Genomic DNA, 23,649 nt, shown 5'->3' on the forward strand with positions numbered 1-23,649 from the left:
TACACACTCTCCACTCCACACTACTCTTCTCTCTCTTCTCTCTCTAAACTGAGTTATAATCATTCTGCACTTTCATTTTCTTTAGAAAGAGACAAACCAGTCAGAGCACATTTCAATCACATATCAGATCAAGTACAGTATATATGAAGTCAAATCATTTCTGCAAGTGTGTGTTCATGTGTGTACCAAAATGAATACTAAAAGAAGTATCAGAATTTTTAATAATGTTTGAGTGTAAATATAAAGTTCATGAGGACTGAGCAGACCCCGTAGGGAAGGCAGGCAGCAGTACAAAAACCAAGGCAAAAAGGAGAGTCAAAAAACCAGGCAGAGAGTCAAAAAACCAGGACAGTCCAATAGCGGCAGGCAGAGGTACAGAAGGGTTAGGCAAACAGGCGTAAGACAAGAGGGCAGAGCTAGGATCGGTAACCAGGAATGCAGACAGGATAGTAAATACGGCTTGGTAATGCTACACGGTGAGGCAATACTTCGCACTGGTCTGTGTGAGCAGAGTCCTTAAGTAGGGCGTGGATGAGTAGCCGATCAGGTTCAGGTGTGCGGATCAATATTCGGGTGATGGCGCCCTCTGGCGGTCACGGGCGTGATTGCCATTCCTGACAAGTGGACAGTGAAGACAGCTGAGGACATCATGAGTGTCCCTCCCTCCCACAACATGGTGGCTTGGTGGTTAGCATGTTTGCCTCTCAGCACTGGGGTCTTGGGTTCAAATCCCTATCTGAGAGGAGTTTCCATGTTCTCCCTGTGTTTGCGTGGGTTTCCTCCGCGGTCTTCGGTTTCCTCCGACAGTCAAAAGACATGGAGGTTAGGTAAATTAGCAGTCTGCGACAAATATTCCTTGAGTGTATGATGATATGGCTCTTTGTGTTCAATGAAAACAGGTGTGTGTGTGCTTGTAAAGTGACCTTGGGTGTGCTATATAAATTGAACATTAATTCATTCACATGATGACACTACACACATCCCTCTGAATAAATAAATAGGGGGCAGTGGGGACTAAATGTGTGTGTGTGTGTGTGTGTGTTGATGTTGGCACTGAAGTTTCCACATTCTTTGTATCCAGTTTAGCATCAGATTGAAAGTTTGGTTTCAGTCTCATTGACTTTTTACCCACAACCAGTTTAGCTGCTTTGGTCTCCAGGAAGTACAAACACATTCTAGTGAATCAGGACAGATGAGGTCATGCAGAAGCAGGAAGTGTGTGAGCTGCATTAAGATGTGTAGCTTTGTCCCACTGGTCTTGACTGGTAGAAGGTCTCATCATGGAAACTTCTACTGGTCTACAGTGTCCCCCTTACTACACGCCTGAGTAGCTCTTACACACACACTGACAGCCCACAGTCTTACACATATTAACAGTCCACACACTCTTACACACACTAACAGTCCACACACTTTTACGCACACTAACATTCCACACACTCTTACGCACTGTGGTACTGTATGAGGAAGTCAGGTGTGGCTGAAAGGTATGTGAGGGTGGTACAGGACATGTATGAGGATAGTGAGACAGTGGTGAGGTGTGCAGTTGGAGTGACTAATGGTTTCAAGGTGAAGGTACGGTTACATCAGGGATCAGCTTTGAGCCCCTTCTTATGTGCAATGGTGATGGACAGGTTGACAGATGAGGTCAGGCAGGAGGCTCCATGGACCATGATGTTCTCAGATGACATTGTAATCTGTGGTGAGAGTAGAGAGCAGGTAAAGAGAACCTGGAGAGATGGAGGTTTGCACTGGAGAGGAATGAAGGTCAGTAGAGAAAAGACAGAATACATGTGTGTGAATGAGAGGGAGGCAGGTGGAGAGGTGAAGATGGAAGGAGCAGAGGTGGTAAAGGTGGATGACTTCAAATATCTTGGGGCAACCATCCAGAGCAAAGGACACTACAGAAAAGAGGTGAAGAAGAGGGTGCAGACAGGATGGAGTGGGTGGAGACGGGTGTCAGGGCTGATGTGTGACAGAAGGATAGCAGCAAGAGTGAAAGGGAAGGTCTATAAGAGAGTCGTGAGACCTGCTGTGATGTAGGTCTGGAGACTGTGGCTCTGTCTAAAAGACAGGAGGCTGAGCTGGAGGTGGTGGAGATGAAGATGTTGAGATTTTCATTGGGAGTGACAAGGATGGACAAGATTAGAAATGAGAAGATCAGAGGGACAGTGAAGGTGGAGCAGTTTGGAGATAAAACTAGAGGCCAGGCTGAGATGGTTTGGACATGTGTTGAGGAGGATTAGTGAATATATTGGACAAAGAATGTTGGAGATGGAGCTGCCAGGCAGAAGGAGAAGAGGAAGACCTCAGAGGAGGTTTATAGATGCAGTGAAGGTGGACATGGAGGTGGTTGGTGTAACAGTAGAGGAGACAGTGGATAAGGCAAGATGGAGGCAGATGATCCACTGTGGTGACCCCTAAAAGGAGCAGCCGAAAGAAGAAGAAGAAGAAGAAGAAGAAGAAGAATATAGAAATGCTAAAATTAGAAATGAGTGTCTGAACTGGTCTGCCCTGTAGCTCCTACTGAATATACACACCAGACACTTAACTTGTGTGGTGGAATTGATGGAGCAGAAGTGGAGGTCTTATAATATATTAAGCAGTATTTATTTGATAGCAAGAGAGTTACAAAATATAAAAATATAAAGTATGATGTGAAGCTTACGCTTCATGCAGTAACTCTGAACTGTCTCTCTCAGTCCAGATTCTTATAGTCAAAGTGTGTGTGTAGAAAAACTAAGGATGCTGCTTCCCAGGAGCAGTTATCAGTTTCCCTGGGATTCAACATTGGGTGCATAGAAACAGATAAGCAATGTTATCACTAACTCTGCTGCTGCACAGAAAACTTCAGTCGTACAGAAAAACATCTTCAATATGGTTACAGTTAATTACTAAGCAGTGCAAGCAGTACTTCACACACAGACTGTGTTATAGTGTCTGCATGGACATGATTAATATGAATCACACATGAATATAATACATATTTTCACATTACATACTCTCATTACATTACTCCCAGCATTATTTCAGACGTGACTGATTTTATTAAGTCATCATTGTTACTGTATTTTGATGTTATTGTAATGTAATGATGTTATTGTAATGTAATGGATCATCATGGTTTCCTGTTTTATCTTTTTGCAGGTTTGCACTGAGTCACTCTGTTGATAGGCCACCGATTGCCATGGCAGCCAGTGTTTTGGACATCAGTGGCCTGGCAGCACTACAGGAATCACCAAAGAGGGTTACTACGGCAGCGTGTCGCTCACGGAAAGGTCCCCCAGCAACAGGAGATTACATCACGGTCACAGACTCCTTGGGAAACCGAGTTTACCTCAGCAAGAAGGAGGATGACCACAAGGTGCTTATACACATGGACAGACTATACAAAACATTATCAAAACTATACTTAATTCTGCTGTAAATTATACATGTAGACCTACTGACAAGGTTTGTTATCATAACAATACTTCATTCTGCTGTAAATTATACATGTAGACCTACTGACAAGGTTTGTTATCAAAACAATACTTCATTCTGCTGTAAATTATACATGTAGACCTACTGACAAGGTTTGTTATCAAAACAATACTTCATTCTGCTGTAAATTATACATGTAGACCTACTGACAAGGTCTGTTATCAAAACAATACTTCATTCTGCTGTAAATTATACATGTAGACCTACTGACAAGGTTTGTTATCAAAACTATACTTCATTCTGCTGTAAATTATACATGTAGACCTACTGACAAGGTTTGCTTGTTTTAATTTGCAAAACGTGCATCTTTGTACAAGGAAATTTGAAATTCTCACATATTCTCTTATAACAAACCACAGTGAAATCAATGCTTCAAAAGAATACTTATGAATGCTTCTAATGATTTATTCTACTGTATTTCTTGTGTACATGTTCTGAATTCAACACATGTAGTAGATCAAAATGCAAAATGAGCTCTCTTACATCTCAGGCACCTGACCCGAGGTTTTTCAGGAATTCCCAGAATGCACTGGGCCTTCTGGCTGTGCCCATTAAGGTTCTCAAAGAGCAAGTGGCAGAGAGAGTAAGAAGGGACACACACACTCGCACCCCTCCACACACACACACACACACACACACACACACACACACACACACACACACACACACACACACACACACACACACACACACACACACATACACACACACACACACACACACACCATAAAGTCCATGTCCTAATATCTGTTCTTAATCTACAGCGTCATCGTCAGGTGGTGGAGGACTCCCAGAGGCTAACAGAACTCCTGAACAGGTACCTGAGAGTCTGCTGTTGGGGCAGAACCTTCCTACACTGACACTTGGCTATTACGAGAACATGAACAGGGGCTTATGGGTAGGTTCACTCTGGACAGATCTTCTCTCCATCATCTAACCCCTGTGCTTTGTAGTGGTGTAGATCCAGAACTTCTTGAGGATGAGGTGATGCAGAATGCAGAGGGGGAGGATGGTGACGCTGCAGACGAAGGTTCCTGCTCTCGTTTGTGGGTGGACCGCTTCGCCCCGCTGCATTTTACGGAGCTGAGTGACGATGTGAATCATAAAATGCACAGAACAGATTGCACTTTTGCATGAAGGGTCGTCAGATTGCACTTTTGCATGAATGGTCAGTGGGCAAGCACTCCACACCAGATGCGTAAAGCTCGTTTTAACTACTGTGATTTTGTCAGTTTCTTGCCTTAAAGCCCTTATAAAAAATTTGAGAAATGTCATATTTGCATCACTCAGTTTAAATAATGACAGGACTATGAATGGAAGCTCGAATAACTAGAACTAGAATGAGACCCCCACACATAAATAAATAAGCACTAGAAATAATCAAGTACTAAAAGTACCACAAGGTTTCACTTGAACGCTTCTTTTGATCACTTCAAAATCACCTGTGTGTGTGTGTGTGTGTGTGTGTGTGTGTGCGTGTGTGTGTGTGTGTGTGTGTGTGTGTGTGTGTGTGTGTGTGTTTCTTCAGTTCACCAATCGTTGCCTGTTGAAATGGCTGAAGCTGTGGGACACTGTTGTTTTTGGGCGAGAGAGAAAACCACGCCCTCCTGCTGCAGAGGCCAGACCCTCCGTGCCAAATACACAAAATCAAAACCAAGCTCAGCGCTTCAAAACCAAAAGCCAGATCACCGAGGAGATACTGGAGGCGGAACTAGACCAGTATAAAAAAAATATAAATAAAATTTAAAAATTACCCAAATTTAAGGTAAATTTTAAGACTTTAAATCCCTTCATGGGGTAGAAAGATCCGGAACATGTGGAACGTGTGTTGTTGGTTTCTCCACTAAGAAATGTGATTGTGTTAGTCAATTTCATCTTTTCGTGAAGTTTTTTAGAACAAGGAATAAAGAAAAATTACTCCATAAGTCCATAAGTTTTATTATGATAAAAATATTATGATTTTTATCATAATAGTTTTTATCCCTGTTTTTATTAGTTTTTCTTTTGGATTTGAGTGTTTTATTTCTGTGTAGTAGGGTCATACTGTTCGTCATGTCTGCTCTCTGCCTGCAGGTGGCACTGTTGTCGGGTCCTCCTGGTCTGGGAAAGACGACGTTAGCGCACATCATTGCCAGACATGCTGGATACAATGTAGTTGAGATCAATGCTAGGTAATGGATACACACATGCATCAACTTACATTGCTGCATTCCTTTGAGTATTATCTACCTAGGTGCCAAGAAGGTTTTACCATCAACTTGGCCATGCTTTTTCTAGATGATGTAGATCTCCAGTGTTGAATGCCGACGTGTTGTTTTAGGCTCCAGACATACTGTGGGAGTACTTCAGGGTTCAAAATTAGGATCTTTCTCCTTTCAGTACTCTTTCGCTGTTTTATATTGCAGTGACGACCGCAGTGCTGAGCTCTTTCAGAAGCGCATTGACACTGCCACGCAGATGCAGTCAGTGCTGGTAGCCAACGAGAAGCCAAACTGCCTCGTGATTGACGAATCGACGGGGCCCCTTCTGTAAGTCCCCCCCCCCCGAGTTCTCTTGCAAACCTGTGCCACTTTTGGACTGCAGTCCCTCACTGTCTCTGCGTCTCTGTCCCCCACTGTCTCTACGTCTCTGTCCCCCACTGTCTCTGCGTCTCCGTCTGGCCGACTCAGGCCGCCATCGGCGTCCTCTTGGCAACTCTGAACAGGAAGGACAGCCGAGAGGGAGAGGAGTCGGGCGCCAATCACTTAAAGAAGAAGAAGAAGAAAGAGTCTGTCCTGCTTCGACCAATCATCTGCATCTGCAACGACCTGTGAGCTCCTCCTCTTCCTGCCTCTGTGTCCAGTGAGTTTGTTGTTTGGAACGAGCTGCGTTTTTCATTGGCTGTCTCTCTTGTCAGTTATGCCCCAGCTCTGAGGCCCCTGAGGCAGCAGGCGTTCCTTTTGACCTTTCCCCCGACACAACCCTCGCTCCTCGTGCAGAGACTGGCTGAGGTAACACGCATGTCCTCTGGCGCTCGCCTTCAGCACAAGTGCTCCCGCAACAACGTCATCTCTCTCTGTGTGTGTGTGTGTGTGTGTGTGTGTGTGTGTGTGTGTGTGTGTGTTTTAGATCACAAGGTGGCAGGGCATGAAGGCAGACACAGGCACCCTGATGGCCTTGTGTGAGAAAACAGACAACGACATTCGTTCTTGCATCAACACATTACAGGTGACCTGTTTACATGTCCTTTAAAAGAATGAAATGAGACTTGCATCCAGAGGAGAGTTAAGATGTCTTGATGTCAGTGTTTGACTGACTTCCTCTGCATATTCAATTACAGTGACACTAATTCTGAAAACAAAAAAAAGTAAACTCTGATAAAAAAAAATCTAATTTAAACTTAATGAAAAGTTGCTGCTTTTTAGTTTTTACTGTAAATCAGAAATACATATTGTTTAAATTATTACATTTCATATACACTTTTTCCTGTTGCATACATATTATCAAAACTTGGAATATATTAAAAATATTGGAATAGAAAATATTGGAATAAAATTAAAGCGCATCCAAAAGATGACACACATTCTGTGTGTGTGTGTGTGTGTGTGTGTGTGTCTGTGTAGTTTTTACATGGTCGTGGTCAGAAGCAGTTGGATCAGCGTATTGTGAGTTCTATGTGCGTTGGGTTGAAAGACCAGAACAAGGGACTTTTCTCAGTGTGGCAAGAAATTTTTCAGCTTCCTCGTCTGAAAAGGTACAGAAACACAAAGTTTTATTCCCCATATCACTTTTTTGTTTTTCTAGTGTTTGTAGTGTTTTGGGCTTGGTGACATCATTTATCAAGTTAAACACTGAAATAGACTATAAGACAGCAGTCTGCTGAGGTCAATGTTCTAATCCCTCTGTGGCCACTGGTTAGCTGAATCAGGTTTGTTAGGTTAGGGCTACATCATGGGTTAAAGTTCTCCGTCACCACAACGGATTTCCATCATTTGAATTTTTTGGGGAATAAATCCGTCAAATCATAATGAATCACACTCGTGCTTGTGCTATCGGTTTTGAGGCTGAAATATGATCCTCTCACTGGCGCTCATCAGCGCTGGATGGATGACGGCGGTGTCATTTGATTAACTTGTGGGTCATCCCGCCTTCTGATTTTCAGACATTACGTACAAAAGTTACCTCCCTCCTGCCTTAAGTCCAGTTTGTTTTCAACTTGTTTGGTCGTGCCGAAGATATTGCTCCGATTCAATCAAAATAAACATCATACAGGCAGTCTCTGGGTTACGAGGTTCCCGAGTTAAGATTTTTTGTGCTTACAACACATCTGTCATTTACTGTATAAAGCCTTGTTTGGACTTAAGTGGTTCTGCATTGTAAACAGAACTTGGTATTTGGTGTACGAGGCGGAAGAATACACGGTTTGTCGTATTTTTCCCGACATCATCGTCCCACATGGTTTACACACCGTCTTGTTTTTCTCAAAGTCAAAGGAGAAATGTGGCCATATATTGCCGCTCATCTTTCTCCCTGCTAACATTGTCGAGTTAACTTCGAGTTGAATTTCATGAGTGACCACAGTTCACAGGCTAGTATGGTCTTACCAGGTTGTGTGCGATGTGAAGATGTTAGTACTGATTGGACAGTTACCCAGTTTGTGCTGCCTCTCCTTGTACGCTAAAGTAGTTACGGTTGGATCTCTTCTTAACTTATTCCTACCTTTCACAAAACTAAATCAGGTCTGATTGGATGTCATAGTTGGCCAATATTTTTGTCTCGTTTTTATTCGTTGACAAAAATGTCCATTATTTTCGTCATCATTTTTATCCATTTGAATAGTTTTTATTTAGTTATCGTCTCGTTTTTGTCATGAAAAAAAGGCTCATTGATGAAAACTATGACAAAAATTATTCGTCAACGAAATTAACACTGATGTAAAAAAGTGCAGAATGAAGTCAAGATGTCGCCTGTGTTTGGCTTTGCCTTTGCCTCTACCTCAGTCCTCGTTAGTACTTATGTAATTTGCCTTGTATGTATTTCTGCCGCTTTTCCGCCTGGAGTCATCCCTTTAAGGACTTATGATCGCAATCACTACTGGCGATCAAATCCGTTATGGACGATCTCCAAAATCAACGAGAGTTTGTTTTTCCACCTCCGCTGGGTCAGGATGCGTCCCACGGCGAATTTGTAATGCCACCTATCACCTCATTGTAGGAAGCGTGGAAGGAGAGCTGGTTTCTTCGTGAAATTGCTTAGGTTTTGGAGAGTTTTCCGTCCAGATTGTCAGGTGTGGAAACCTGTAGCTCAATGTGGGAGAAATCCGGTTTTGTTGCGCAGTTTACTCTGCTCTACGGATCCTGTTCCAGGTGCATGGATCATGACCCAGTAGCGCCCTCCGTCAAAATGATGGTAATAAATGCCCGCTCTATCGCAAATAAATCTCTCCTTTTAAAGGATTTGTTTTGCAGTGAAACGCTAGACTTTATGTTTGTTTCTGAGACCTGGCAGCGCGAAAAAGAATTTTCTCACCTATTAGAATTGTGTCCTGGAGACTGTTCATTTTGTATTATACCATGGACCTCGGATCGTGGAGGTGGAAAAGCTGTCATTTTTAAGAAGTATATCCTGTCAGATGAACTGTGTGGACTGTTATGACTCATTTGAAATGACTATGATCAAAATTGGTCAAGTTCAGTGTATGTATGGTATTCTAGTTTACTGCCCACCTAGCTCCCCTGTATCCTTTTTATCTGATTTTCAAGACTTTTTATCTTCTACCAGTAAACTTGGGAAAATTATAATCCTTGGGGACTTCAAAATTCATGTTGATGATCTATCCAGCACTACCACAATGGAGTTCCTGAACATCATGGATTCAGTCAATTTTGTGCAACATATATCTGGACCTACTCACACCGCTGGTCACACTTTGGATCTGGTCTTCACATATGACATCATCTTGGAACATCTACACATTAAGGAAGTGGTCTTCAGTGACCATAAATCAGTCTCTTTTAATGCTTTGTGCAATTCAGAATTCATTTCTCATGTTTGCATTAAGCACAGATGAGTCATTGATGACTCTGTTCTATCAGAATGTTCTTCTCTTTTTAATTTTACACCACATTCCAATGGAAAATTTGGTAAATTCTTTCAATGAACATTGCCAGTCTATTCTCGATAAGATTGCTCCTGTAAAAATGAAGAACTCCTCCATTAATTCTTTCACACCCTGGTTGAACTATCAGACCAGAGACCTCCGGCGTTCATGTCATACAGCAGGTCATCTGTTCATCACTGAAGAGGTGTCCAAGCTGCACCATCAAGGTGTTTCTTACAAACTATCATTCTGGCGTAGCCAGTGACCTCCAGGAAAGGCTAGATGACAACTACGAACGGGGTACTGAAGACTGGAGTGTCAGTGGGCAGCTCGAAGAGATGGCAACTGGGGCAGTGAGGGTTAGGATCCCAAGCTGCAGCTCCCGCAAGGGAGCACCCAACCAAGCTATGGAAAGCCCTAATGAAAAATACCCCCAGGGGTGCCCGAGAGGGGGGGGGGGGGGTGAGCACCCCACACGGACGGACCTTTTGATGCAGAACATGAGCAATGGATTAACGACAATGAGATTAACCTGTACATGCGGCAAAAGCTGTAAGAACCTGAAAGGTCTGAAGATCCATCAGACCAAGATGGATTGTATAAGGAGGAAGCAAGCAGAGCAACGCACAGAGGCAGTGCATAGCATGGCCCCTGGTGAGACTGAGGAGGAGCAGGACCCGGAGTCAACCTACAGTGTCCAGAACCTCCAAGCTCAGCATGCGCCAGCCAACAATCCATCGGAACAGCATAGGGTCTTGTGGACAGTGGCACACAAGGAGACTGAGTGGTGCCAGTTAGACGAAGATGTAAATGGTGCTTTGGAAGCATCATCGAAAGGGGGCGTAGACCAGCAGCTCCAAACAATGTGCACCTTCATCATCTGCATCGGTGCCGAGCGATTTGGTGTCAAACAGCAAAAGGCCAAGACCACAGCTAGACCCAACCGGCGAGAGAACAAGATCACCATACTCAGGAGAGACTTGAGGGGCCTGAAACAGCATTTTAAGGAGGCGAGAGAGGAAGAAAGGCCCGCCCTGGCTGAGCTCAGAGACGTACTTAGGAGAAAGCTCATCTCCCTATGTTGTGCTGAGTGGCACAGGAGGAAGGGTAGAGAGAGGGTAGCAGTGTAGGTATGCTGAAGGTGTGTGGATACCGAAGGAGGAAAACGCAAGTGACATCTCACAGTTCCGGACCATCTCACTGCTCAGCGTAGAGGGCAAGATCTTCATGCACCATGTCCCGCCAAAGATCACAGATCTCATACTGCATTGTTATAACAGATTTACATCTGGATCTATAACATCAGCATGGCACCGCCTAGAGAAAGGCATCATCACAGGTTGCACTACATCAGTGACGCTATTTGCCCTGGCGATGACCATGCTTGTCAAGGTGGCAGAAGTGGAATGCAGAGGGTCTCTCTCCAGATCTGGTACTTGGCAACCGCCAATCAGAGCCTTTATGGATGACCTAACAGTCACATCAACATCAGTGCCAGAGTGCCGCTGGCTTCTTAAAGGTCTAGAAAGTTTAACATCTTGGGCGAGAATGACATTCAAGCCAGGAAAATGCCGTTACAATGGTGGAGACCCTGGAGAGAAAGATCACCCAGTTCCTGCGCAGGTGGCTGGGCCTGCCGAAGAGCCTGAGCGGCATCCCCCTCTATGGGCATACCAACAAGCTGCAGCTCCCGTTATCAGGCCTGACAGAGGAATTTAAACTAACAAGAGCCAGGGAGGTGTTACAATACAGAGACTCCTCTGACAGCAGAGTCCCCTCTGCAGGAATAGAGGTCAGGACTGGAAGGAAGTGGAGAGCACAGGAGGCAGTACAGCAGGCAGAGGAAAGGCTGCGGCATGGTGTGCTGGTGGGTGCTGTGGCGGTTGGGCGAGCAGGACTCGGCTGCCATAAAACGCCATGCTATGACAGGACGCGGGGGAGGGTCAGATGGCAGATGATTCAGGGTGAGGTCCGAGCAGAGGTGGAAGAGGAGCGCCGCAGCAAGACGGTGGCCAGGCGCCAGCAGGGAGCTTGGACCAATTGGGGCCATGCACTGAGTCGGAAGATCACCTGGTCAGAACTTTGGAAATCAGAGCCAGCAAGACTCACGTTCCTGATCCAGTCAGTGTACGATGTCCTGCCGAGTCCAGCCAATCTGCATTGCTGGGGTCTGGCCGAAACATCATCCTGCCTTCTGTGTCCTGCAAGAGGATTGCTGGAGCACATCTTGAGCTGCTGCCTGAAAGCACTGGGAGAGGGCAAGCATCGATGGCGCCATGACCAGGTGCTGAAGGTAGTAGCTGACACCATCGGTGCAGGAATCCAGCAAAGCAAGCACCAACCCCTAGCAAGGCCAAACATCACTTTCGTCAGGGCTGGGGAGAAACCTCAGTCATGGCCAAAGGTCCCAGCTGGTCTGCTATCCACAGCAGGTGAATGGCAGCTGAAGGTGGACCTGGGGAGGAAATTGAAGTTTCCGGAGCACATCACCAGCACAACACTCAGGCCAGATATGGTCCTAACATCAGAGAGTACAAAGCAAGTGGTGCTACTGGAACTCACAGTCCCCTGGGAAGACTGGATTGATTGAGGTAGCTTTTGAGCAGAAAAAGGCAAAGTACCTGGAACTGGTGGAGGACAACAGGCTGAAAGGGTGGAGGTGAGCCAATTGAGGTTGGTTGCAGAAGATTCCCAGGACAGTGTCTGCATTGATCACTCAGGCTGCTTGGAATCAGAGGAGCTCAAGAAAGGAAAGCCACCAGAAACATCTGCAAGGCAGCTGAGAAAGCCTATAGGTAGCTGTGGATCAAAAGGGGCGACACCTGGCAGCTGGGATTGCTAGTTCACCGCGAATATTTTAAAGAGCTCCTTCAATTGTACAAAGAGATGATTAAAAAAAAGCAAGATCAACTTATTTTGGAAATCTGATCAAACTTGTTAGGAATTATCCCAAGGTTTTATTTGATACTATAAATAGGATTACTACTCTTCCGCTTCAGCAGGCCTTGTTACATTCTGATGATGACTGTATTTGATTTTTAAATTATTTTGTAAACAAGATAAACAAGAATAACCTGAGACCCAAGATCTCACTAAATGTGCCTCTCCAGGCACATGGTCCCCCATGTTTTGAATATTTTAATTCCTTTTCCTTTTTAGTTAATGTAATTGGCAAGATGAAACCCTCATCTTATCCTCAGGAATTATTACTCCATTCTGTCCTGATTGGTAACTTTACCACTATAGGACCCTCATTATTAGCAATAATAAATAGCTCATCGACTCAGGTTCATGTTCCAATGTGTTTGAAGAAGAAGCCTAACCTTGATACCAGCTGCATCAGTAACTATTGACCAATCTCTAAACTGCCATTTATTAGTAAGCTGATGGAGAAAATAGTAGAATATCATTTTAGAACTGTATTATCCAACACATTTTGGATCCATTTCAGTCAGGCTTTCGTAAACAGTACTCCACTGAATCTGCGCTCTTGTTTATAATGATGTTTTAATGCTTCTGATGCAGGGAATTGCTCCGTCATCATTTTACTTTATCTTACCACAGCCTTTGATATCATCGATCATAGCATCTTGCTGGATAGGCTCAATGTTGTGGCTGGTATCTCTGGCACAGCACTTGACTGGTTTGCTTCTTATTTAAAAGATACTACTTTCTCTATTCGATCTAGTAGGTTCTGTTCCATCATTGCTCCCTTGGGATGTGGGGTCCCACAGGGATCAGTTCTGGGACCTCTTTTATTTGCTTTTTATACGTTTCCATTAGCAGGCATCATCCAGTCTTTTAAAATTGTTTCCTATCATTTATACGCAGATGACATTCAGTTGTACATGTCTTTCAAGCCCCAGCAACTGGATAGGCTGTCCACCCTACTCCAGTGTTTAACTTTGATCAGTGAGTGCCTATCTAGTAACTGTCTTGTTTTAAATGCAGACAAAACGGAGACTATGATTATTGCACCTCCTGATTTACATCCAAAAATCAGTCAGATCCTTGCCTCTTCCTGTCCCGCAGCCAAACCTAACATCCGAAATCTTGGTGTAATATTTGACCAGCTTTGACACTCATATAAAATCCATGTCACGTTCTTGCTTCTTTCACTTAAAAAACATTTCCAAAATACGTCGTATGGTTTCTATGGTTAATATGGAAAAAATTATACATGCTCTTGTATCATCTCACTTGGACTACTGCAGAGCTCTTTTGTATGGCTTGGATAAATAATCTCTCTCAGCTCCAAGCGATACAAAATGCAGCAGCTAGATTATTAACACGCACTAGCAAACGATCTCACATAACCCATATTCATTACACTGGCTCCCAGTAAATTTTAGAATTCATTTTAAAATCCTTGTTTTTACATATAGAGCATTAAATGGCCAGGCTCCTGTGTACATCACACAGCTCCTTACTAAATATTCACCATCTCACTGTTTACGCTCACTGGACCAAAGTCTATTGGCTGTTCCCTGGACACGATTTAAGACCAAGGGGGACAGAGCTTTTCAATTTACAGCACCCAGGCTCTGGAACAGCCTCCCTTTACACCTCCGGTTAGCAGACTCTGTTGATTTCCTTCAAAAAAGAGTTAAAAATGTTTCTCTTTAAACAGGCCTTCTGCTAATATATATGTGTATGTATGCATATGTAAATATGTATTTTCATATGTGTATGTACATGTTGTGTGGTGTTTTATCAAAGGTTATTATCTTGTCTTATTTTATCTTATTTTTTTTATCTTAATTTTATCATCTTATTTTATTATTTCTTTTGTGCTATATGTACAGCGCTTTGTGACTATTGTCTGGGAAAAGCACTTTATAAATAAAAGCTTACGTACTTACTTCCTCTGTGTTCTGGGAGGGGAGGGAAACGAGGACAGAGAAGTGGGTGGGTGTTGGGAGAGGCGGGTCATAAATGTGAATGTGTTTTTAAGCTGATAATGCACAAGTTTGACTTCATGATGCATTTGTAATATGAGATCACTCACTTAAATTGTTTCTCTGAGCTACTGGCCAATGGTGTTTGTGATTGGTGTTTTTTGGTCCCTTTTTTTGATAAGGAAGCGGATTGGTGGAGATGTATTTGGAGCGCTCGAGGAGGCGGGACTTAAAGATGGAGCTCAAAGGCTTCAGCACATCCTTCACATGGCCTCATCTAATGGAGAGCATGAGAAACTTACACAGGTACACACACAGACACACACACACACACACACTGCAGGACTGCCTCCAATAGTGTGTGTGCTTTACACATGCTAGTATCCTTGGAGAAATAAAAGAGCAAAGCCCCCTTTCACATGAACCCCCACCCTTCACGTGACCTCTCTCACATGACCCCTCTCATCGTCTCCTCCTGTGGTTGCCTCATCAGGGCCTGTACGACAACTTCCTCGCCATGAAGCTGAAGGACCCCGGGCTGTCTGGCGTGTGTTCCGGCCTGGACTGGCTCTGCTTCTCCGACCACGTGAACGAGTGCGTGCTGCATGGCCAGAATTACTCGCTCATGCGCTACCTCCCCTTCCTGCCCGCTGCCTTCCACTTCCTGTTCGCGGCCAGCTCCGTCCCGCGGATCAGCTACCCCAACAGCCACTACGAGGTAGGCCATTTACCCCCCAACAGCCACTACGAGGTAGGCCGTTTACCCCCCAACAGCCGCTACGAGGTAGGCCGTTTACCCCCCAACAGCCGCTACGAGGTAGGCCGTTTACCCCCCAACAGCCGCTACGAGGTAGGCCGTTTTCCCCTCTAGGGATGTTGGGAACAAATGAATTTTCTGCCCCATTCACACATCACTGTCACCAACTAAATAAAATATTTTATTGCTTACTATACACATTTCACAGTTAAACACTCTAACATTAAGTTAAATTTTGTGTGCCTAGCCTTAAAATGCTATTCCTCATCTATAAATTCATATACTCATAAACCTTAGTCAAACAACGTTTTCTGTTTTTTCTTCTCGGATAAATAGTCTGCTTCTCAGTCCACACACTACAATGTGTAATGCTAGCAACTGCATACTGAAGTTCCTCAGTTTCTGACCCAGAAAGAATGCTAGAGTTTAAGGGTGTGACGAGATCTCATGTCTCGAGATCTCGCGAGACGCAACTCTGTCTTGCGAGATTTGATGACGTCAGAATGATGTCGGAAAATACAGGTATTACTATTGAAGATGCACCCGCCACTTTCACATCGTTTGTTTGGCAGCATTTTGGGAACCCGGCGGAAATGATAAATGGCAAGAGAGTGACTGATAAGACGCGGACCATATGCAAACATTGTATGAAAATAATGCCGTACACCGTGGCTAATACGAGCACGATGCAGAGACATTTACAGCAGCACCACAGCTCAGTACTCAAATCAACATATCTCACTTGAACAGAGGTAGCAGGGACAGAAAGACGCTTTGGCAAGCTGAGACAGCAAAGGATATTGGCAGCAGTGTGGGGATGCTAATATTTTTTTTTTATGAACATGGCAGTGTAGTTGCAGCAAATTCAGTGACATACTTGGTCAGGCTCTGCACTATTTGCACTCTGTATTGACAGAGAAGAACTTTTTGTTTTGCACATAATACAGTGAGTCCCCACTTAACGACGGCTCTGGTTAACAACGGACTGGAGTTACCACCGACTTTTAATTTTATTTCGCGCGGTGCGCGGAGGAACAGCGGAGTGTCGTGCACGATAAGCCCATCTCGGCAACGCGATCGCTCTTTCTCACGCTGTATGCACGAGAATATTGTTAGTTTTTTTCTATACTGTATTTACGATCAAAGTGTATCTAAATCTAGGGTAATGCTTAACGATGAAAACTGCTTTACGATGGACTTTTCAGTCTCTTACATGGTGCATGTTGAGTTACAATAAAACATTTCAAAATGCATGTTTAAAGTTAAATAAAAGTCTGTTGTCCAGTCATATAATTTGTAATTTTAGTGGTGTTAAAATCTCGTCTCGTCTCGGATCTCGTGAACCCAATCTCATGTCTCGTCTCTTCTCGTGAGCTGAGTGTCTCGTCACACCCCTACTAGAGTTACTACTGTGTATTATTGTCCTATAACCACTTGTCAGTGTTGTATGTACACTACCGTTCAAAAGTTTGGGGTCACCTAGACAATTTTGTGTTTTCCCTGAAATCTCGTACTTTTATTTATCAAATGAGTTGCAAAATGAATAGAAATATAGTCCAGACATTGACAAGGTAGAAATAATGTTTTTTTTTATTTGAAATAATTTTCTACTTTAAACTTTGCTTTCGTCAAAGAATGCTCCCTTAGCAGCAATTACAGCATTGCAGACCTTTGGCATTCTAGCTGTTAATTTGCTGAGGTAATCTGGAGAAATTTCACCCCATGCTTCCAGAAGCCGCTCCCACAAGTTTGATTGGGTTGATGGGCCCTTTTTTCGTACCATACGGTCAAGCTGCTCCCACAACAGCTCAATGGGGTTGAGATCTGGTGACTGCGCTGGCCACTTAATTACCGATAAAACACCAGCTGCCTGCTTCTTCTCTAAATAGTTTGTGCATAATTTGGAGGTGTGCTTTGGGTCATTGTCCTGTTGCAGGATGAAATTGGCTCCAATCAAGCGCTGTCCACAGGGTATGGCATGGTGTTGCAAAATGGAGTGATAGCCTTCCTTATTCAAAATCCCTTTTACCTTGTTCAAATCTCCCACTTTACCAGCACCAAAGCAACCCAGACCATCACATTACCTCCACCATGTTTGACAGATGGTGTCAGGCACTCTTCCAGCATCTTTTCAGTTGTTCTGCCTCTCACAAATGTTCGTCTGTGTGATCCAGACACCTCAAACTTTGATTTATCTGTCCATAACACTTTTTTCCAATCTTCCTCTGTCCAATGTCTGTGTTCTTTTGCCCATATTAATCTTTTTCTTTTATTAGCCAGATATGGCTTTTTCTTTGCCACTCTGCCCTGAAGGCCAGCATCCCGGAGTCGCCTCTTCACTGTAGACGTTGACACTGGCGTTTTGCGGGTACTATTTAATGAAGCTGCCAGTTGAGGACCTGTGAGGCGTCGATTTCTCAAACTGGAGTACTCTAATGTACTTGTCTTCTTGCTCAGTTGTGCAGCGGGGCCTTCCACTTCTCCTTCTACTCTGGTTAGAACCTGTCTGTGCTCTCCTCTGAAGGGAGTAGTACACACCATTGTAGGAAATCTTCAGTTTCTTGGCAATGTCTCACATGGAATAGCCTTCATTTCTCAGAACAAGAATAGACTGTCGAGTTTCAATTGAAAGTTGTTTTTTTCTGGCCATTTTGTGAGTTTAATCGAACCAACAATTGTAATGCTCCAGATTCTCAACTAGCCCAAAGGAAGGTCAGTTTTATAGCTTCTCTAATCAGCAAAACTGTTTTCAGCTGTGCTAACCTACTTGCACAAGGGTTTTCAAGGGTTTTCTAAATATCCAATAGCCTCCTTACAGAGTTAGCAAACACAATGTACCATTAGAAAACTGGAGTGATGGTTGTTGGAAATGGGTCTCCATACATCTATGTAGATATTGCATTAAAAACCAGATGTTTACAGCTAGAATAGTCATTTAACACATTAATAATGTATAGAGTGTATTTTTGATGCATTTAATGTTAGCTAAATTGAAAAAAAAAACTGCTTTTCTTTCAAAAATAAGAACATTTCTAAGTGACCCCAAACTTTTGAACGGTGGTGTAGGTTTATGAAGCTGTTGAGTGACCTAACTATCAAATGATGTGCAGGCTCTTACAAAAACGCAGCACACCAAGAATGCCATCGTTGCCATGTTGGCCGAGATCCCTCCCACAATACGGAGTCGGGTTTGCCAGAACAACCTGTGCTTGGAAGTCCTCAGCTTGCTGCTGGAGCTCATCTGCCCCAAACTACGACCGGTGAGTGGGTGGGTGTGTTGGTGAGTGGGTGGGTGGATCGGTGGGTGGGTGGGGACCACTGTTGAAATTCTCATGTGGAACTGTTTCATATTACTGTGCTGGCCATTGTAAGTTGTACGTTTTGTAACAGGTGGGTATTGTCTGTCTGTCTGTCTGTCTGTTCTTGCAGGTTAACCCTCAGCTGTACAGCACCAGAGAGAAGCAGCAACTTTGTGAGCTGATTGACACCATGCTGAACTATAACCTGACCTACCGCCAGGACCGCAGCCCTGAGGGCCAGTACACCTACGTACTAGAACCGTGAGTACATGTACACGTACGTACTAGAACCGTGAGTACATGTACACGTACGTACTAGAACCGTGAGTACATGTACACGTACGTACTAGAACCGTGAGTACAGTACACGTACGTACTAGAACCGTGAGTACAGTATAGGCCTGTGTTGAAAAAATCGATTTTCCGATTCAGAATCGATTTGCATATGATGATCCGATAATCGATTCGTACGTCCAAAGATCGATTTTTTTAGTGAACTTTTACCCCCGCCTCGTCACTGAATTCACGCAGGCGTGCTCGGTCTAACTAACTGTAAAACAATATGGCGTCGGACAGTGCCGGTAACGACGATAGTCAAATCGGCAATCTAAAAGCAGAAGGACAGTCTATCCAGTGTCAGTGACTATTTACAGTTAGTCCATGTCACTGACCGTTTACCCACCCAGTGTTTTTACAGTTTAAAAAAGTTAAAAAATGTTCTTGTAACGTTGGGCGCAATGCGATGGACGAGACAGAATCCTTTGCACATTCCAAATCGTTACGTTTATTCCATTTACCGAAGCGCAGACAGCGCACATAAAACACGTTTACATAGAACATGTGTGACTCAAACAACGACGAGCACAGGACGCTGCGCGAACACACAAACCCCACGATGTGAGACGAGCCTCAGGTGAGACGGACTATCGCAAGACGCACCCGCACCCACGGAGATCTACAGACGCAGACGAGTAGACGCAGACAACGTTAACACACGCCCAAAAGGGAGGGGTCGGGGACCGTAACGTGACAGTTCTGTTCTTATATTTGCACTTTAAAGAAAAATACACGTTTACATTTTATACTTTCAGTTTATTAAGTGTGAGCACTTTTAAAATAAAAATGCATTTGGTAGCAACAGCTTTTGGGTGAATTCTTAATTATTTCAATCATAATAATAATGCACTGGTTAGTGTCCCAGTAGGAGTCCACTGTTGCAGATATAGACACCTCAAAGATGTCCTCTGTATATTGTCCTGGATTACCTTTCTTGAAGGTAGATTTATGATGACCCTTTTCACCAGTCTTCCAGCCATCAGTAACTACCAACTACCAGTAACTATTTGCTGATTAATATCGATATAATACTAGTTTTAACATGTTGCTTCTGTACATAGTCAGGAAACAGCTCAAATACATTTTTAATAACACTAAACCCCGAATTGGATCGAATCGGATCGAATCGATTAAATCGAAATAAATCGATTCTTAATCTTCAGAATCGGAATTGGAATTTGAATCGATACCCAGCCCTAGTACAGTACACCTACGTACTAGAACCGTGAGTACAGTACACCTACGTACTAGAACCGTGAGTACATGTACACCTACGTACTAGAACCGTGAGTACATGTACACCTACGTACTAGAACCGTGAGTAGAGTGCACCTACGTACTAGAACCGTGAGTACATGTACACCTACGTACTAGAACCGTGAGTAGAGTACACCTACGTACTAGAACCGTGAGTAGAGTACACCTACGTACTAGAACCGTGAGTACATGTACACCTACGTACTAGAACCGTGAGTACAGTACACCTACGTACTAGAACAGTGAGTACATGTACACCTACGTACTAGAACAGTGAGTACAGTACACCTACGTACTAGAACCGTGAGTACAGTACACCTACGTACTAGAACCGTGAGTAAACACACACACCCTCCTCAGAGCAGAGAGGAGACATTGACAGATGTTCATCAGAGGGATGTGGGACGTCCCCTTTAATGAACCCTGTAGTGTCAGGACAATGTTTTTATTTTTGCTCGACAACCCAAGCCAGAGTCCTATGACTGAGCTTTATACCCTTGTAGACGTCCATCCTCACTTCAAGGGTAGGGACAGTCTTTCATCAGAACTGCACCTTAAACAGAGCACTACATGTGACTTCACAGTGGAAACTCTGGTGAAACATGATAAGTCTCTTTTCTCTTGGGCTTTATGGGAGAATAATAGTATTTTTTGTCTTGATCAGCACTATTGAAGGATATTGTAAGGCAAAAAGACTTTGAATTGCCCCGTCTTGAATTACTTCAGCTAGGCCTCACAAATAATCCCTGATGGTGGTTCCGTTTATCAGATTAACATTGTACAATCTGAATGCCTTTTCTCCCGTTTCATCCCAATTTCTTGTACTGTTGTTACAGCCTGTAGGAAATGTGGATCATATATGTAATGTAATCTTTCCTTTCCTGTCATGTAACTTAGTTATTTCATATACATATTGGTTGTAAGACAAACACTACAAGGATTTCAGCATGTTCTGAGGCCAACAAAATGGATCAAGGATTAATGTGTGTGTGCAGGAATGTGGAGGATGTGGTGAGGTTTCCTGGGCTGCCCCCTCGACGACAGCTGACCTATCAAGTGAAGCAGCTGATCGCCAGGGAGATGGAGCTGGAGAGAATGAGGAGGTTGGAACGAGCGCAGCAGAATCGGAACCAGAAGGTAGAGACACACCGGCACAGAACCCCACGTTCCAGAACCCCACGTTCCAGAACCCCACGTTCCAGAACCCCACGTTCCAGAACCTCACCTTCCAGAACCCCATGTTCCAGAACCTCACGTTCCGACCTTCCAGAGTCTCTGTTCTGTGCCTCACCCTCCAGTGGAGTACCACAGTAGACATTCAAGTCCTGTGTTATTCACCTTTCAGGAAAAGCTAGTAGATGTGTACAAGGAAACAATATTAGCAAAAACATATTCACACTTAATGATGTCAAAGAAGCATAGTATTTTTCAGGTTAGGGAAAATGCTTGTCTACCATGTTATAAATGTCGCTGTTATTTTTTTAATGCTCATATATTCATGGTGGCTCATTTGTGGTTTTCATTTTTTCTTATTTTCTCTCAGACTTCACAGTCAGAGAATGTTGAGGCAGGACAACAGGTGACGAGACCACAGATGAAGAAGCCAACAGTCAGGAACCACCAACATCGGCTTGAGAACATTGTCAAAGAAGCTGTTGTGGAGTGCAAGGTGACCAGACTGCACCATACCGCCTTAAAACCTTATCATACTACCTTAAATCCTGTTGAATCCTAATATTGCCTTAATAAAACATCCTTATCAGTATCTCGTAGTTCAGCCTTAACCCCTACCTGTTACAAACATTTCTATATGGATTCATTTTTAAATGGTCATCAGATGTCTTTTAAAATTGTCACTGCCAAAGCTTAGTGGATAAACCTTTCTCGAACTGCTGGCTAATATTTATATTTATTGCCCTCATCCATTTTCCGTAAATACATTTGAGCTTTGCACTCTTAAATTATAACTTGAGACTAATGGAGTTGATGGAGTATCAGCATTAGAAGCGTCAACTCGAGGTTGTTTCAGGCGTATATTGATGTACTTTACCCCCCTACGATTTTACAGCCCGAACTGGATTTCTTTGGACGTGCCATAGTACCAAGAGAGAAACCTGCGGGGACCTCAGTAACAGGTCACTTAGCACTCTTCTCCTCCTCCTTCTTCTTCTTCTTCTTCTTCTCTTTCTTCTCCTTATTCTCCTCCTTTTCTGTCCTTCTTGGTCATGGTCTTGCTTCACCAGTAATTAATGAACATTGTTCAAACTTCTTGCTGAAGCTCCAACACAATCCACTGAGATTGGTGGGGGGGTGTCTGAGATATTACTGACTACTTTTATACAAAACACATTCTAAATTAAAGTACTGCAAATGTCCTGTTTTTCAAAAGAAAGGATGAGTGATTATACAAATAAAAATATCTCTATGAGGAGAGGTGTCATACAGTTCTGTATAAGTGATAAACCCCTTCTGCACATACCAAGCTTTTCAGCAAGTTATGCTGTGATCTCACCTGAGGTCCATTTGAAGTTATCTGGCAAATCGCAGGGCCAAGCTACTACAGGCCAGCCCCCATAGTGAAAATCATAAATACCATTGGTCAGATTTCCTGTCATTTCGCCAACAGCTTTACATTACGAAATACCACCAGAAAGGAGCAGATTAGTTCCACTCAGATAGAAAAATTCAGCTTCTACTAACCAAGAATATGTAAAGTTTGTAAAGAAGTTGATGTTTTATTATATATAATTTTCTGCCCAGTTTAGTCACCTCTTCTTTGAGAGGTTAGAGGGCCTAACTGCTCCCTGCTCTATCATACAGGTGTTGCCATGGTTCAGATTTAGTTACCTCTTCTTTGAGAGGTTAGACTGCTCTATCATACAGGTGTTGTCATGGTTCAGATTTAGTTCCCTCTTCTTTGAGAGGTTAGACTGCTCTATCATACAGGTGTTGCCATGGTTCAGGTTTAGTTACCTCTTCTTTGAGAGGTTAGACTGCTCTATCATACAGGTTTGTTTTGGCAGTGTTCAGCTCACATGCTCTTTCTCTGGTGTCTCTAGGTGAAGATGGCAAACCGAGTGGAACTTTGCAGATTGGTAAAGCAGTAGGAAACAGTGATGTGTGGTTTAGGTTCAACGAGGGCGTGTCCAACGCAGTGCGTAGAAATGTGTACATTAGGGAACTCCTGTAAGCACTCTGTCTCTCTAAGAAACCTTGTGAGGAGAGAGGGGGACAGAATTACTACATGGCCGTGTTGACACTTTGATGAATGGCTGTAAAACCATAATTGTGTTCAGTTACCTGTATTGTTACTCAAAGTCTTCAGCAAACTCTGTGAATAAATGTTGTTAAATGTTTTTTTTCCTTATTTCTGCCTGTTTTTGTACAGACTGAACTGCATAGAAAAGCCATTGCTTACAGTGGAGTTTTTAACATCAAACATTTACTACAGGATTCAAGTAAATTACAAAAAGTAAATTAAATATTAAGCATATCTAAACTAAAAAGAAATTACATAGCACTGAACATGCTAGCCAGGAC

At 43.4% G+C, this 23,649-nt stretch overlaps 2 protein-coding genes across 2 annotated transcripts in view; one reads left to right on the forward strand and one right to left on the reverse strand.

Moving 5' to 3' along the window:
* The window catches only part of LOC143492533 (uncharacterized), a 695,466-nt gene that overhangs the window by 627,106 nt on the left and 44,711 nt on the right, over nt 1–23,649 (reverse strand). The gene's annotated exons all lie outside the window — the stretch shown is intronic.
* On the forward strand, nt 2,266–23,421 carry LOC143492531 (chromosome transmission fidelity protein 18 homolog). The gene is given in 21 exon segments (XM_076990858.1): nt 2,266–2,396; nt 3,148–3,364; nt 3,974–4,066; nt 4,248–4,300; nt 4,437–4,578; nt 5,012–5,248; nt 5,557–5,654; nt 5,889–5,992; nt 5,995–6,011; nt 6,153–6,292; nt 6,380–6,473; nt 6,592–6,690; nt 7,086–7,216; nt 14,643–14,766; nt 14,954–15,178; nt 18,328–18,477; nt 18,647–18,777; nt 21,105–21,246; nt 21,662–21,778; nt 22,178–22,244; nt 23,169–23,421. Coding segments are annotated over 21 exon segments (2,643 nt in total). The 3' UTR covers nt 23,300–23,421.

The sequence above is a fragment of the Brachyhypopomus gauderio genome, unplaced genomic scaffold, assembly GCF_052324685.1.
Source record: "Brachyhypopomus gauderio isolate BG-103 unplaced genomic scaffold, BGAUD_0.2 sc78, whole genome shotgun sequence".
Taxonomy (NCBI): Eukaryota; Metazoa; Chordata; class Actinopteri; order Gymnotiformes; family Hypopomidae; genus Brachyhypopomus; species Brachyhypopomus gauderio.